The 16,215-nt window shown below is 42.1% G+C and overlaps 1 protein-coding gene across 2 annotated transcripts in view; it reads right to left on the reverse strand.

The window, feature by feature from the left end:
* Window positions 1–248: 248 nt before the first annotated feature.
* Window positions 249–16,215, reverse strand: part of ZSWIM9 (zinc finger SWIM-type containing 9) — an 82,549-nt gene continuing 66,582 nt past the window's right edge. For both annotated transcript variants that reach the window (XM_077250674.1, XM_077250675.1), the window contains exons 7-9: window positions 8,367–9,471; window positions 5,288–5,353; window positions 249–445 (exon numbers count right to left, since the gene is read on the reverse strand). In XM_077250674.1, coding sequence (XP_077106789.1) covers window positions 5,324–5,353; window positions 8,367–9,471 — 1,135 coding nt within the window. In that variant the 3' untranslated portion in view covers window positions 249–445; window positions 5,288–5,323. The remainder of the gene's footprint in view (window positions 446–5,287; window positions 5,354–8,366; window positions 9,472–16,215) is intronic.

Consider the following 16,215-nt stretch of genomic DNA (forward strand, 5'->3'; position numbering starts at 1 on the left):
GGCTCTCATAGACTTGCATTGAGAGCTTGTGACTTATCAACTCTGACTTTTGGCCAATTAGAAGGTCGCAAGATGGCGCTGCGGAACCAAAGTGGCGTCGGTAGAAGATGGTGGTGGGTAAGTATAAGACTATGGGTAGGGACCTTAGATTAGAAGCATCACTCCAGCGCTGAAAAAAACCCAAAAACGCTGGAGTGGCGCGTTAAAGTTGTCACGATAAGAAAAACAAAACAGACTTCAACAACAAATATTGTAAAGATTCATCTATATTTACATGCAGATTAAAAATATTAACTTGAGAAAAGATTTGTATAAATTTTACAGCAAATCCAAATGTCATATCGGATCCAATGATGTTTCAATGTTATGATGCCTTCAAAGATGACAAAATTTTCAAGCTGGAGGACATGAAAAACCGAAATCAACACAGGTGGTCCACTTGCTTCTGTTAAGATAGAATGAAGATCAAAATTTGTTTATGTACAAATATACAGTCATAATATGCCAGAGAAAAATGAGGAAACCTGAAGAGGACATCTTATTTATCCACTTAAAAGCTAATTCTGAAACTGTTTTAAAGAAGACCTGTCAAACTTTTTGCCCAGTTATTGCTCCTACTTTATTTCCGTTTTTTTCCTGAGCATGCCAAAAAATGTTTTTTAAATCTGCAATAGGGTTCCAAGAATAGGGGAATTTTTATTTAGTGCCAATAAAATATAGTCCTTACAAAGGTGCGTGGCTCACAGATTCTCTGGGGACGTCTTTAGGCTGCTCTGCATTATTACTCTGTGTTGCACCTTTCTGTAAAGATGATAAAACATACAGGTAAATAAAGAGACCCCTATCTCTGATACCGTATGGGGGATTTAACCCCTTACTGACGGAGCCAATATTGACCTTACAGGGTATATCTTGGACTTTAGAAAAAAAAAATATACCTCAGTATTAACAGGCAGGTAATGGCAGCTTAACTGCCTGTTAAGCCCGGCTAAGTTCTTACCTGGCACAGAGCGGTCATATACCGCTCTTGCCGGGGGTTCAGAAGCCTCTGCTGACGTTACATCTACAGAGTGGAGGTTTCTTTTTCGCTCCTATCTGTCAACGGGGCAGAACTTTCAACATCATTCTGATTAACAGCCGGAACCCCGTTGCCTAACTGGGGGAGCCAGTTCAATCAGAATGATGCCGGAAGTCCGGCCACGTCACATAAGCAGAATTCCCAGCATGAGCGGTCTGTGACCGCTCTGTGCCGGGGGAGAACGGTGCCGGGCACAAGAGGCAGGTAAGCTGCAATTACCTGCCTGTTAGTGCTTAGGTAAATTTTTTGTAATGTCCTCGATACCCCATTTAACCCTTTCACAACATGCGTCGTACTAGTACGGCACATGTCGTGTCTCCCCTTGATGTGGGCTCCGGCGCTATGTTTATGTGTCAAACACTAAAAAGGGCGGGTTATTTACCAAGGAATAGAATATGCAAGTTCTGGTGGGGGTACCTGTCTGGTTCCTCTTAAACCCTTTCCAACACAGGGTTTAATAATATGCCGATGTTGGACACCCTCCCTTTGATGTGGACTCCGGCAGTGAGACCACAACTTTCCAGGCACATGTCAGCTATTTTGAACAGCTGACATGTGCCCAGAACAGCCGCGGGTGGAATCACGATCCACCCGTAGATATTAACCCGTTAAATGCCTCTGTCAAACGCTGACAGCGGCATTTAACATGCATTCACGGCAATCGGGTCAGAAATTCGCCCATCGAGAGTCACCGATGGGTTTGCATGACAACCAAGAGGTCTCCTGAAGACCTCTATGGTTGTCACTGCCGGATTGCTAGGAGTGCCGTCTGGTGGTCTGCGCTCACAGCAAGTGAGGTATTCTGCTACATACAGGTGATCTGATCATAGCCTGTATGTAACAGAGCCGATCAGGTTATGGAAGCTTCTAGTCTCCCATAGAGACTACTGAAGCATGCCAAAGTGAAAAAAAAATGTTTAAAAAAAAAAAAAAAAAGTTCAAATCACCCCCCTCTCGTCCCATTCAAAATAAAACAATGAAAAAAAAATAAATAAAACCTACACACATATTTGTTATCACCGCATTCAGAATCGCCCGATCAATAAAAGGATTAACCTGATCGCTAAACGACGTAACGAGAAAAAAATGTAAAACTCCAGATTATGTTTTTTGGTCGCCACAACATTGCATTAAGATGCAATAGCGGTTGATCAAAAGATCGCATCTACACTAAAATGTTATCAATAAAAATGTCAACTCGGCACGCAAAAAATAAAGGCCCTCACCCAAGCCGAGATCACGAAAAATGGAGACGCTACCGGTATCAGAAAATGGCACGTAGGATTTTTTCACCACTTAAAGGGAACCTGTCACCCCCAAAATCGAGGGTGAGGTAAGCCCACCAGCATCAGGGGCTTATCTACAGCATTCTGTAATGCTGTAGATAAGCCCCCTATGTAACCTAAAAGATGAGAAAAAGAGGTTATATTATACTCACCTAAGCGGGTGGTCCGATCCGATGGGCGTCGCGGTCCGATCCGGCACCTCCCATCTTGATAGGATGACGTCCTCTTCTGGTCTTCTCGCTGCGGCTCCGGCACTTTGAGGGCAGAGCAAAGTACTGCAGTGCGCAGGCGCGAGGGTAGACAAAGTACGCCCGCGCCGCAGCATGAAGACCAGAAGAGGACGTCATCTGATGAAGATAGGAGGCGCCGGACCGCGACACCCATCGGACCGGACCGGGACCGCCTCTGAGTGAGTATAATCTAACCTCTTTTTCTCATCTTTTAAGGTACCGTCACACAGTACCATTTACATCGCTACGACGGCACGATCCGTGACGTCGCAGCGATCGTATGATTATCGCTCCAGCGTCGTAGACTGCGGTCACACTGTGCAATCACGGCGCTGGAGCGATGCCGAAGTCCCCGGGTAACCAGGGTAAACATCGGGTAACTAAGCGCAGGGCCGCGCTTAGTAACCCGATGTTTACCCTGGTTACCAGCGTAAAAGTAAAAAAAAAAAAAAACCGTACATACTCACCATCTGATGCCGGTCAGGTCCCTTGCAGTCTGCTTTCCGCTCTTACTGTCTGCCGGCCTGAAAGTGAGAGCAGATCACAGCGGTGACGTCGCCGCTGTGATCTGCTCTCACTGTACGGCCGGATTCAGTCAGAGCAGGAAGCAGACGGCAAGGAACCTGACGGGCATCAGATGGTGAGTATGTACGGTTTGTTTTTTTTTACTTTTACGCTGGTAACCACGGTAAACATCGGGTTACTAAGCGCGGCCCTGCGCTTAGTTACCCGATGTTTACCCTGGTTACCAGCGAACACATCGCTGGATCGCTGTCACACACAACGATCCAGCGATGTCAGCGGGTGATCAAGCGACGAAAGAAAGTTTGAAACGATGTGCTACGATGTACGATTCTCAGCAGGGTGCCTGATCGCAGTAGCGTGTCAGACACTGCGAGATCGTAACGATATCGCTACAACGTCACGAATCGTGCCGTCGTAGCGATAAAAATGCCACTGTGTGACGGTACCCTTAGGCTACATCGGGGGCTTATCTACAGCATTCCAGAATGCTGTAGATAAGCTGTAGATGCTGGTGGGCTTATCTCACCCTTGATTTTGGGGGTGACAGGTTCCCTTTCAATAAAAAAGAACCTAGGCATGTTTGGTGTCTATGAACTCATAATGACCTGGAGAATCATAATGTCAGGTCAGTTTTAGCATTTGGTGAACATGGTAAAAAAAAATTAAAAAGATGTGGAATTGCACTTTTTTTTGCAATTTCACAGCACTTGGAATTTTTTCCCATTTTTGAGTACACGATATGGTAAAATCAATGGCGTTGTTCAAAAGTACAACTTGTCCCACAAAAAAACAAGCCCTCACATGGTGGTATTGATGGAAAAAATAAAGTTATGGCTCTGGGAAGAAGGGGAATGTTGGTCCCTGCAACATTGCAATAAAGGGCAATCAAAACATTGTATCTATCCCAAAATGGTATCAATAAAAACAGCAGATCGGAGCGAAAAAAAATAAGCAATCACCCACCCCAGATCCAGAAAAATGGAGACACTAAGGCCGGAGTCACACTACAGTGAGATACGGCCGAGTCTCACAGGTTAAAAACAAGCTCTGGCTCCGGCACTCCGGAGCGTGCGGCTCCATGTATTGCTGTGCGGCTGCACGCTCCGCTCTGTAGTGCCGGTGCCAGAGCTTGGTTTTAACCTGCGGGACTCGGCCGTATCTCGCAGCGTGTGATCCCAGCCTAAGGGTCTCAGAAAATGGCAACTTTTTTTTTTATTTTTTTTTTTTACCCACTTAAATAAAAAAGAACCTATACATGTTTTGCATCTGTGAACTTGTAAATACCTGGAGAATCATAATGGCAAGTCCGTTTTAGCATTTAGTGAACATATTATTATTTTTTTTTTATTTAGAATGGCACTGTTTTTTTGCAATTTTACCGCACTTAGAATTTTTTTCCCATTTTCCAGTACAATATATGGTAAAAGCAATGTTGTTGTTCAAAAGTAAAACTCGTTCCGCAAAAAACAAGCCTTCACATGGGAAAAGTTTTCGCACTTTTCAGATATTTTTATAAATAAAGATGAAATATTGACATATATTTACCTCTAACATAAAATACAATATGTTAAGAAAACAATCTCAGAATCAAAGGGATATATAGAAGCAGTCCAAAGTTAGTACCACATAAAGTGACATGTGAAATTTGAAATACTTGGCCTAAACAGGAAGGTGAATACAAGCTTTAGAGGAAGAGGTTAAAGGGAACCTGGCAGTAGATTCATGCTGCCTGAACCATGGGCAGCACAAATCAAGAGCTAGGCTGCATTACTGTATTCATGTATGTTTTGTTCTGCAATGTTGAGGCCTTTTAGAGAAAACATACTTCTAAAGGTCAGCCAGGGACAAAGCCACTAGGATACCTAGTTCAAGAGGCGGGTTTCCTGTGACCTCCCACATAATGTGTGTATATAGGGACAGACCTGTGAGTCAAGGAATGGTGTGTAGAGAAGGCTTCCTCTTCGACTGGTCAACCAAGTGGCATTGTCCCAAGCCGCTGTCACAAAGTAGTTCTCTGACACACAACAGTATTTCAGAGTACAACATACATGATTACAATAACGCAGCCAGTCTCTATTCATGTTGTCTGTGGTTTGGGCAGCATTAATTTTATATCAGATTTCCTTTACCGGAAATACTCAATTCACAATAATTATCAGCAACAATACCTTTTCTGTACTACTGTCTGGCCAGGCATTCAGGATTTACTCATTTCGCTCTGAAGGCTCATGAACCTCAAAAATAAAAAAAAATAAAAAAATTATCTATACACACACACACACATACATGTAGTTAGGATATGCCTGTAGGTTCTATAACATAAACTTGCATGTGTTGAAACCAGGAAACCAAAAGGAATAAGTAAGGTCTGACAGGTGAGAAAATAAAGGAATTTCATCTATAAAATTTAGCTTTTATTACTTGTCTTTAAGAAAAAAAAGCTCAAATCCAAAATAAAATAGGTGAGTAGATCAGATTAACCCCTTTCTGCCAGCTGACGGAATAGTATGTCAGCTGGCACATCCCCTGCTTTAAGGTGGGCTCCGGCGGTGAGCCCACCTTAAAGCCGCGACATGTCAGCTGTTTTGTACAGCTGACATGTGTGCGCAATGAGCGCGAGCGGAATCGCGATCCGCCCACGTCCATTAACTAGTTAAATGCCGCCGTCAAGCGCTGACAGCGGCATTTAACTAGCGCTCCCGGCCGCGCGGCCGGGAATGCTCGCACCGCTGACCCCCGTCACATGATCGGGGGTCAGCGGTGCATTGCCATAACAACCAGAGGTCTCCTTGAGACCTCTATGGTTGTTGATGGCCGATTGCTTTGAGCGCCACCTTGTGGTCGGCGCTCAAAGTACACCTGCATTTCTGCTATATTGAGGTGATCTGTACTTCACCTCTATGTGGCAGAGCCGATCGAGTTGTGCATGCTTCTTGAAGCATGCCAAAATTAAAAAAAAAGTGTTTAAAAATATAAAAAAAATAAAAAAAAATATAAAAGTTCAAATCACCCCCCTTTCGCCCCAATCAAAATAAAACAATTAAAAAAAAATTAAACATACACATATTTGGTATCGCTGCGTTCAGAATCGCCAGATCTATCAATAAAAACAAAGCATTAACCTAAATTAAATGGCGTAGCGAGAAAAAAAATCAAAACGCCAAAATTACGTTTTTTTGGTCGCCGCGACATTGCATTAAAATGCAATAACGGGCGATCAAAAGAATGTATCTACACCAAAATGGTATCATTAAAGACGTCAGCTCGGCACGCAAAAAATAAGCCCTCACCTGACCCCAGATCATGAAAATTGGAGACGCTACGGGTATTGGAAAATCGCGCAATTTTTGTTTTGTTTTGTTTTTTAGCAAACTTTGGATTTTTTTTTCATCACTTAGATAAAAAATAACCTAGACATGTTAGGTGTCTATGAACTCGTAATGACCTGGAGAATCATAATGGCAGGTTAGTTTTGGCATTTGGTGAACCTAGCAAAAAAGCCAAACAAAAAACAAGTGTGAGATTGCACTTTTTTTGCAATTTCATCACACTTGGAAGTTTTTTCCCATTTTCTGTTACATGGCATGGTAAAACCAATGGTATTGTTCAAAAGTACATCTAGTCACGCAAAAAATAAGCCCTCACATGGCCATATTGACGGAAAAATAAAAAATTTATGGCTCTGGGAAGGAGGGGAGCGAAAAACAAAAACGAAAAAAGCTCCGGGGGTGAAGGGGTTAAGGTCAGAAAATTGTTAAGTCATCAAAGTTACAGATAATTATAATGAAAGCTCAATCTAAGGGAAAAGAGATACATCTTTTATTTTCCTTCCTAGCAGCAGAGGTTTTCACCCTATAGGGAACATAGTGGCGCCCCCGCTCCACGCTGACTCACCCTATCTGACCCTAAAAGGGATTCCCTCACCAAGCCATCACCTACACCCATTTAAAGTGCTTAAGTGCAATACAAAATCTCAGAAACATGACACTGACATCTATATGTGATCGCTCAGTGAGTACTCAATATTTACACATGTCAATCCAAAAGATGTGCTCACTGCCTAAAACTGTGGGGTCAAAACTTTTAGGGTCAGATAAAAAGAGTCAACGTAGAGCAGGGCACCACTACGTTCCCTAGAGGATAGTGGATCTATAGAGGATGCATCTATTTTCCCTTAGATTGATCTTTCATTATAATTATCTGTAACTCTGATGACTAACAATTTTCTGACCTATTTTAAAATCCAATTTTATATTGGATTTGAGCTTTTTTCTTAAAGACATCTGTTGAAACCAAAAAGCTCAATTACGTTTGTTTAGAATCATTTAAATTGACAGGCACCTTCACAATAATGTCCTATCCCACATCTGCTGAACAGTAAGGGTATGACCACCATCAGAACTGCAGCTAGATTTTTAGGTTGACGATCCATAACATTAGCAGCATACTGGACAAGAATTTTAAATACTCACTCACAAGCTGCAGATATTTTCAGTGCAGACTCTGACAGTGTTTTTTTTCATTTGCTGCATATCAAATTCTGTTGTGGAAAATAACATCATATTGCTGCACTTCCCCATTGAGTTTAATTGGAAAGTCAAAATAAGCAACACAGCCCATTTTTGTGGATTACCTATGCTGGCTTTCACCATTCATAGCAGTGTTTCCATGCTGATCTCTTTACTAGTGGTCATATAGGACAAAACATCAGGATGCAAGTATTACAGAAACCAGTGAGGAAACACTGCTGCAGGAGTAGTGATGACTTTATCTTTACCATTTAAACCAACCAATGAAGTCCATGGAGAAAGCACAATTTCTGGGGATACTTGCACTATGACAGCTGTGCTCCCAGCTGCTGAATGAAGTATGTGTGATACAGCTCTTGTTAGTTGAGACACAGATCTCTGTGTGTCTTCAGTCTGCAACCCGTCCTGACAGGTGATTAGGATAGGCAGGAGTTTAAACTATATCAGGGACTCCATTTTATCTCATTCTTGAAAAACCTCTTTAAGAATGCAGTCCTCCTGACTCCACACTTTTTACCAGGAATGGTTCCCTAATGAAATACATGTCATAGTAAAATAAAAGAATATGTAAACAAAAAACTATTTTACCACTTATGGACTAAGGTGGATGCAGTCATCATAAAATTCCCTTGGGATGCTATTTTAATCACATCAGTGACACATGCAGTAAACTTCATTTCAGGTTTGGTACATCAAAGTCTCAAAAAATTAAATCTACCTGTTGATTCAGAAGTGGAACTGTGGGTTTCTCATAATCGCAAAAAGAAGAGATATCAGCTCTCTGGATGTGGAGGTCATTGCCTGATGCATTCACTCGGGTGCCAAGTATAAAACAAAGGCATTGATGCAAAGTGGGCGTGTAGCCGACAGCTTGCTTGAGTTTTACATGATTGGCAGGTACTAGCTCAGACAGATTTCTTTCAGATTCTTCAGTCCTATTATCCTTTTTTACCCACGTTTTTCTGCGTGGATGCCAGGTCTCAAAATAATACTGAAAAACTTCTGCTGGACAAATGACCTTCAGGTCATTCAAATATCGCTCATAGACCTTGATTGAGCAAGTCTGCGAAAGAATATGGAGGAAGTTTTTAATTTGGGCTTCAACAGTAGGATCAAGGTGAGAGATTCTGCTATACATTGTATTGAGAACTAAATGCATACAGTACCGCAAATTAGCATGTGGAAAAATAGCTTCCAGGCTAATTGTTTCTTGTATGTCAGGACTGAGCGTTATTAGTTTTACTTTGTTGCTAATGGTGGGGAGAATCTCAAGAAGTAAGCCTGAAAGAAAAGTGAGTATGCCATCAATTCCTTTTTTAGCTATGCAGTAGGCACATGGTGTCCAACCTTCTCCCTTTACATCACAAAAAATTGTGTACAAATCAAAACTTTGACTCAATTCTAAAAAAACATCAATAAAGAGATAATCTGGAAAATTCTGAGCTGTATTTCTCATGGTGGAGGTCATCAGAAATATCTTCTTCACATGCAGTTTATCTTCCACAAATACTAATTTGACCCTTGCTTCAGGGTCAGTAAAGAAGAGAGACTGAAGCTCTGCTAACACTTGTGTGCGGTCCTCGAAAGCACCAGAACGAAAACGGAGGAGACGTTTTAAGTCACTTGGTTCCAAAAATTTCTTAGATATGTTGTTAGCAACTTGTGCTGGTAAACCCACCGCAGGAGACGGCTTATATTTCTTCTCTGGTGGCGCCTCAGTTGTATCGGCGTCAGCATGATTATGATGCAAATTACTTTGAGTGATGACTAGCTTGTCTTTCTGTGGACCCAATGTCACCTCGATGAATGCTGAACAGTTCTCCCTGAATAAAGAAAGACTTCATGAAAATTCTTATAAGCTGTTGTATACAGTATCATGTAGCTGCAAGTCAGTATTTAGGGCAGATTTGTAATATTTAGTCTCTGTTGTTTATTTAGCCTAGATTTAGTATTTATTACCAACTAAGGCTGTGTGGGTAGATCTACATCAGCTTGGTAATGTGGACTATGCAAGTTCCCCAGATTCTTCTGCCAAGCTGAATTGGGTTTGAGAACAATAAACCTTTTTAAAGTCCAGGCACAAATGCTCAATGCAATCGAACTGAGGACTGTGACCTGGCCTCTCACGGCATACTTAAATAGCTTGTCAGCTATTTTTGAGCCATAACTTTATAATCCTTTAAAAAAGCAAACAAACAAAAAAATAATAAGCCTTACTTACCTATTGAAGCCTTGCTCTCCTAGAACTGTGACTCTGCCGCTCCACACCGGCCTTGTGTACATGGATGCAGCTCTGACATCCTTCAACATTAAGCCACCCTAGCCAATCACTGGCCTCGGAGGTCTTGTGCCGCCTACCTCAGCACCATGATGGAGGCCAGTGTCGTAAAATCACTGTTAAAACCCTGTCAATCAAGACCGGAGGGGGACAAGAGTGGTGTTGCAGTTAGCAGCATGGCCAGAACCAGGTAAACTAATGCTTCTTTCGTTATTTTAAAGTACCTATGGCATAATTTTGACGTAAAAATCGACAAAGCCTTTAAACTATTCTTTTGGTAGGTTCCCATTAAACCCAGTAGCCATCATTAAATTCATGCTGCCAGAACCAGGGGCAGCATGAATTAGAGACTGGCTGTGCGATTTTAGCCAAGTATGTATTACTCTGAAATGCTGTGTTTCAGAAAAGACATAATTTGAAAAAATGGCTGGGGACTATGGGTAGAAATGTGGCTAATCATGGGAGGCCCAGCCCCGATACAGGTGATTGATAGGTCTCTCTCTGTAACACAGCATTAATCTAATGATAGTATCCCTTTAACAATATACAGCTCTGGCAAAAATTAAAAGACCACTGCAAAATTTTCAGTTTGCCTGATTTTTCTCTTTATAGGTATATTTTTGAGTAAAATGTAAATTGTTCTTTTATTCTATAAACTACTGACAACATGTCTCCGAAGTTCCAAGCAATAAATTTTGTATTTATTTTCTCAAAATGAGAAATGGTCAAAATAACAAAAAATGCATTGCTTGCAGACCTCAAATAATGCAAAAAAAACAAGTTCATAATCATTTAAACAACAATACTAATGTTTTAACTCAGGAAGAGTTCAGAAATCAATATTTTATGCAATAACCATGATTTTTAATCACAGTCTTTTACACTTACACTGCTTTTGGGTGACTTTATGCCACTCCTGGTACAAAAATGTAAGCAGTTCTTTGTTTGATGGCTTGTGACTATCCATCTTCCTGTTGATTACATTCCAGAGGTATTCAATGGAGTTCAGGTCTGAAGATTGGGCTGCCATGACAGGGATTTCATGTGGTGGTCCTTCATCCACACCTTGATTGACCTAGCTGTGTGGCATGGCGCATTGTTCTGCTGGAAAAACCAGTCCTCAGAGTTGGGGAACATTGCCTGAGCAGAAGGAATCAACTGTTTTTCCAGGATAACCTTGTATGTGGCTTGATTAATACGTACTTCGCAAAGATTAACCTGCCCAATTCCAGCCTTGCTGAAGCATCCCCAGATCATCACCAATCCCCCACCAAATTTCAAAGTGGGTGCAAGACACTGTGGCTTGTAAGCCTCTCCAGGTCTCTGTCTAACCATTAGAAGACCAGGTGTTGGGCAAAGCTGAAAATTAGACTCATCAGAGAAGATTACCTTACTCCAGTCCTCTATGGTCCAATCCTTATGGTCTTTGGCAAACTTCAGCCTGGCTCTCCTTTGCTTCTCATTGATGAAAGGCTGTTTTCTAGCTTTACATGACTTGAGTCCTGCCTCTAGGAGCCTGTTACGAACGGTTCTTGCCATGCACTTCACCCCAGCTGCCATTTGCTATTCCTTTTGTAGGTCACTTGATGTCATCCTGTGGTTGCTGAGTGACATTTGAATAAGATGATGGTCATCCCTGTCAGTCATTTTCGCCCTCTGCCGCTCTGTAGCTTTGTTGTCCGCAATGTCTGCTGCTTGACCTTGTTGTAATGGACTACTGTCTTAGAAATTTTAAGGATGGAAGGAACATGATGCTCACTGTGTCCCTCTGCTAGTAAAGCCAGAATTGAGCCCTTCTTTTCCTCACTCAATACTTTTCTTTTTAACTCCTTTGACATGGTTAAAAGTTATTTTTTTCATTCCTATTACTTTTGGGATATTACTAGCACTTGTTTTGCCATCCAGCTTGTCCTATTGTAAGAAGATTGTGAACACCACTGCAGTGTTTTTTATACTTTCTTTTGTTAAATAAGATTTGGTTCAGGTGATCACTTAATCAGAAGCACATTAAGTAGAATGAGGTGTACTCTTTTTGGAATTCAACTGATACTGGAATGGAATGAATGTCAGACTAGTAGAGAAGCTGATTTTTATAAAACTGTGCAGTGGTCTCTTAATTTTTGCCAGAGCTGTATGTCCAAGTTCAACTGGAATATAGTACCGGATGAAGATAATTGGGTGTGCGTAAAATTTTTACATCGTAACCATCCATTTAATTTTTATTTTTAGAAATCAATAATACAAAATTAGCAACTTGATAATGTATCTTATCAGAGGAATCTGCTTTTCTCTGCCAAAATTGATCAGTCATCAAAATTCTTAATTCTGTGGTAACATTTGTATTTAGTGAGGACAGACATTACTGAGATAGGGCATGACATCTGCAGATGCCCTAGGCTCCACCCATAGCATCCAGATAGCTCAATCTCTATGGTCTCCTGATCTACCCAATTTCTGTTGGGTCCGCGGTTTGGATGACTTCAGGCCTTTTGGATTAGATTTTTCTGTGAATGATTAGGGAACAAGGGCCTTAGACTTTACATTTCAACCATAGGTGAACAAGAGGATTTCTACAGCGCTCCTATAGTGATCTTCCTTTTAATTTGGCATGCCTGCCTTGAGCCAGGGTTGAATTCCAAGAGCCAGGTTGCTACCTAGGCTATTCTGGTCTAGCAGCACTTGACTTGTAGGCCATAGGTCAGGACAGGCCACCTGGGCAAGTTAAATTCGGAGACACCGTATTAACCCCCTTGAGTCTGGGGGGAGCTCAATATGGTCTGGGTCGCCCTTCAGTCCTTTCCTTTCATGCCGATCAGAGATATCGTTCCATTTTGACTTTCCATCAAGGTGATTTTTTTCCTCTATAAAAGATCAGGCAAGGCTCAAATGGGGGCTGTAACCTGACTCTCTTTATCCAGTACAGAGTGGTCTGACGTTCAGCTCTCTCCTTTCTTCTCATCATATTCTCTGTCTTTGACATTAATTACGAGATTTCTCTCCTTCCTTTAGGTACTTCGCCTCTAATCTAACTTGTGTTCATTCTTGCAAAGTACCTGAAGAGTTAAAGGGGATATCCGGTACTTGCCAAAAAAAAAGTATCTAGTAACTACCTCTCTGTTTGTGCTTACTTACCTGCCTGTTGTGCACAGCGCCGTTCTTCCCCGGCACAGAGCAGTCAGACGTTCCTGTCAGGGATTCAGAAGCCTCTGCTGATGTCACATCTACAGAGCCTAGGCTTCTTTTCCGGTCCGCTATGTACAGGGTGGGATGTTCGAGGTCATTCTGACTGACAGCTGGATCCCCGCTGCCTAACCTGGCAGAATGATCTCGGAAGACCCGCCCTATCAGCAGAGGTAGAGTCTGTGACTTCTCTGTGCCAGAGAACGGTGCCGTGCACAACAAGGCAGGTAAGTTGCATTTACCTGCCTGTTAGTGCTTAGGTAAATTTTTCTTTGTAAAGTCCTGGACACCCCCTTTAATAAAGTTTCCGAATTAATTTTTGGGGTGCAATTTTTTTAAAAAAATGGGGTCTTGTTTGAGGTTTCCTGGCAAATACTCCCCTAAAAGTAACTTTAAAAGTAAACGAAGAACTGTCTATTGCTCACAAAATGTAGTTAAATACCTTGCAAAAATTCCTGAGCTCCCCTTATTGTGAATTTTCTGTTTTGCCATTTGCTGCCCCATTGCAGATATTCACATTTGTTTATTCTAGGGCGCACTATGTGAAATCTCTGCTTCTAGTTCTAGTGGCTGTTTCTTCAGTCTTCTCTGTGGGCATCACCCTTCCCTCCGAGACACTGACAATCACAGCTGGGCAGCTAATCTAGGAGATTATCAGTCGCAGACGCTGCCAAGCTATGATTGAGAATCTAGGGAAGGATTGGTTAAAGCACAGAACACCCACAGAAAGCTTAAGAAATGTTTGGTTGGACTACAAGCAGAGATTTCACATACCATACTCCAGAAGAAATAAATGCCAATATCTTTGCAATGGAGTGATGCAGGGCAAAAGAGAAAAGAGGGCAGGGAACTTGACAGCTGTTACATGCTGCCCAATCCTTGGGCAGAATGTATCAAAAACAGGTTGCCTGATTTCTGCTGTGTTTCAGGAAAAAACACTGTTAACAAGCTGCCTGAAAATATTTGGACTGGCAGGCTCCTGGCGGCTGAGAGATGGCAGCTGTTACTGATGAGATTCAATGTCGATAGCAGGGAGGAGCTCCTACCTCCTCTGTCTACATAGAATTGTATCTGTAGTAGCTTCTATCTCCTCTCTCAGTAATAGAAAAGGGTCTTCGCTGAATAAAGATTTTATCTCATAATTGAGAATTTTGATAATGAACAATTTTGGCAGAGAAAGAAGCAACATTTTCTTCTGATAAGATATATTATAAAGTTGCTTATTTTTATCTGTACTACTGATTTATGAAATAGAAATTAAAACAATGGTTACTCTTTAAGCTTGAAACTATGATCAAGAGAGGTGAACCACTAACAAGCTGAGGCTGTTGTTGCAATGTTGTAGCGCAAATCTTCTAAACCTGTGAGGCTGACCTCCCAGTTAATGAATATAAATCGGTTGTCCCAAATCAACAATTACTCATTTGAATGAGTAGCACTTCTATATCATCAGAAGCATATAAACAAAATTATTAGCCATAGGAATCTCAGATTTTAGGTGCCCATGTGCAACAATTAGAAGTGACAAGATAACATTGAATATTTATAATTTAACTTTATCTTGTCACTTCTAATTGTTGCACATAAGCACATAAAATCTGAGATTCCTATGGCTAATAATTTTGTTTACATACTTCCCAGTTAAGGGTATGAGGCCGCCCTCACCAGTTAAAGGGGTTGTCCACTACTAGGACAATCCAGTATTGAGCTAAATGTTCAGCCCGGATAAACTAACAAAGCCTATACGCACCTCCCTTTCTTGCGCCATTCCCGTGGTGTTGGCACTCGCTCTCCCCGGGACTGTGATGCGGTGTTGTGACATGTGACACCGGTGCCCAATCAGCGCTGGCATCACTGTCTCCACTTTCAGACAAACTGAACATGAAGAGGAAGCCACAGCTGCAGCTCATTACGAACTTCCTCTTCATGTTCAGTTAGTCCGAAAGCGGAGATAATGACGACAGCGCTGGTTAGGCGACGGGCATCACGTCTCGAATGCCGACACAGCTGGAAAGGAGCCAGCACAGGTGAGTATAGGTGTCACTGGTTTACGAGAGAGGAGCCAGAAGACCTAAGGGTCTGATCTGTCCTACTCCTGCACTGATTAGAAGCACTTTATATTAAATGGTGCAGGTTTCTTTTAGCAGTGCAGGGGTTAATCTGCTCAGTTGAGAGCTCTTTGAAGCTTTCCTGTATTAAGGCTCTCAGCTGTTCACTGTTGGCCAATACCATCTCCTACATAATTTGAGCTCTGTCAAGCACTCACTGCCATGGCTAGCTTATGCTACATGGTTGGATATGGTGTTTTGTGGTGGTTGTTTGAAAAGGCATTTGGTGGATTTATCTGGGACTGTTGCTAGGCTTTGGGCGTGTGCTAATCTCCTTCTCGTACTTTGTTTTTTCCCCATCCTCCACTCCCCGGTGTAACCTCTGTTGTATGTGTGAGTATATTTGTATTATTGGGATTTTCTTTTATCACCACTGTGTATATTACCTTGTTAGTCTGGTTGATGTATTTCAGTACACTACTACTCCCGTCTTTTCTGGGTGGGGGAAGGGTACAGATTGAGAGGGGATTCACGATTTAAGGCAAGGTACATGGCTCCAGTGTCTTCACCACCAGAAGTAATACAAGGAACAGGGCGAGCTAGGGCGCCCCTAGTGTTATGGACAGGGAAGAAGCCCCTGGTCCCAGGACACCAGTCAACGGAGTCATGACAATACTGTAGGCTTTATTTTATCGGGGCCAAACATTTAGTTTAAGAAGGTGTTGTCAAAGTAGTGGACAACCCATTTAAGGGTATGAGGCCGCCCTCACCAGTTAGGGATATGAGGTCACCCTCACCAGTTAGGGGTATGAGGCCACCCTCAACAGTTAAGTTATGAGGCCGCTCTCATCAGTTAGGGGTATGATGAAGTGACCCTCAGCAGTTAGGGTATAAGGCTAGCATTCAGAATAAATTGTAAAGGTTAGACATCATCTAGGTCTGTCTGGGGAGGGTCAGGCATCATCTTTGTCAGTCTTTCAGTCTTTTACGCCCCCAGTAGAAAAAGTTGAGAAATACCTGCTATAAGTGGACCTGATTTCAGGGCTGTGGACTTGAAGTCA

Source organism: Ranitomeya variabilis, chromosome 4 (assembly GCF_051348905.1).
Source record: "Ranitomeya variabilis isolate aRanVar5 chromosome 4, aRanVar5.hap1, whole genome shotgun sequence".
NCBI lineage: Eukaryota > Metazoa > Chordata > Amphibia > Anura > Dendrobatidae > Ranitomeya > Ranitomeya variabilis.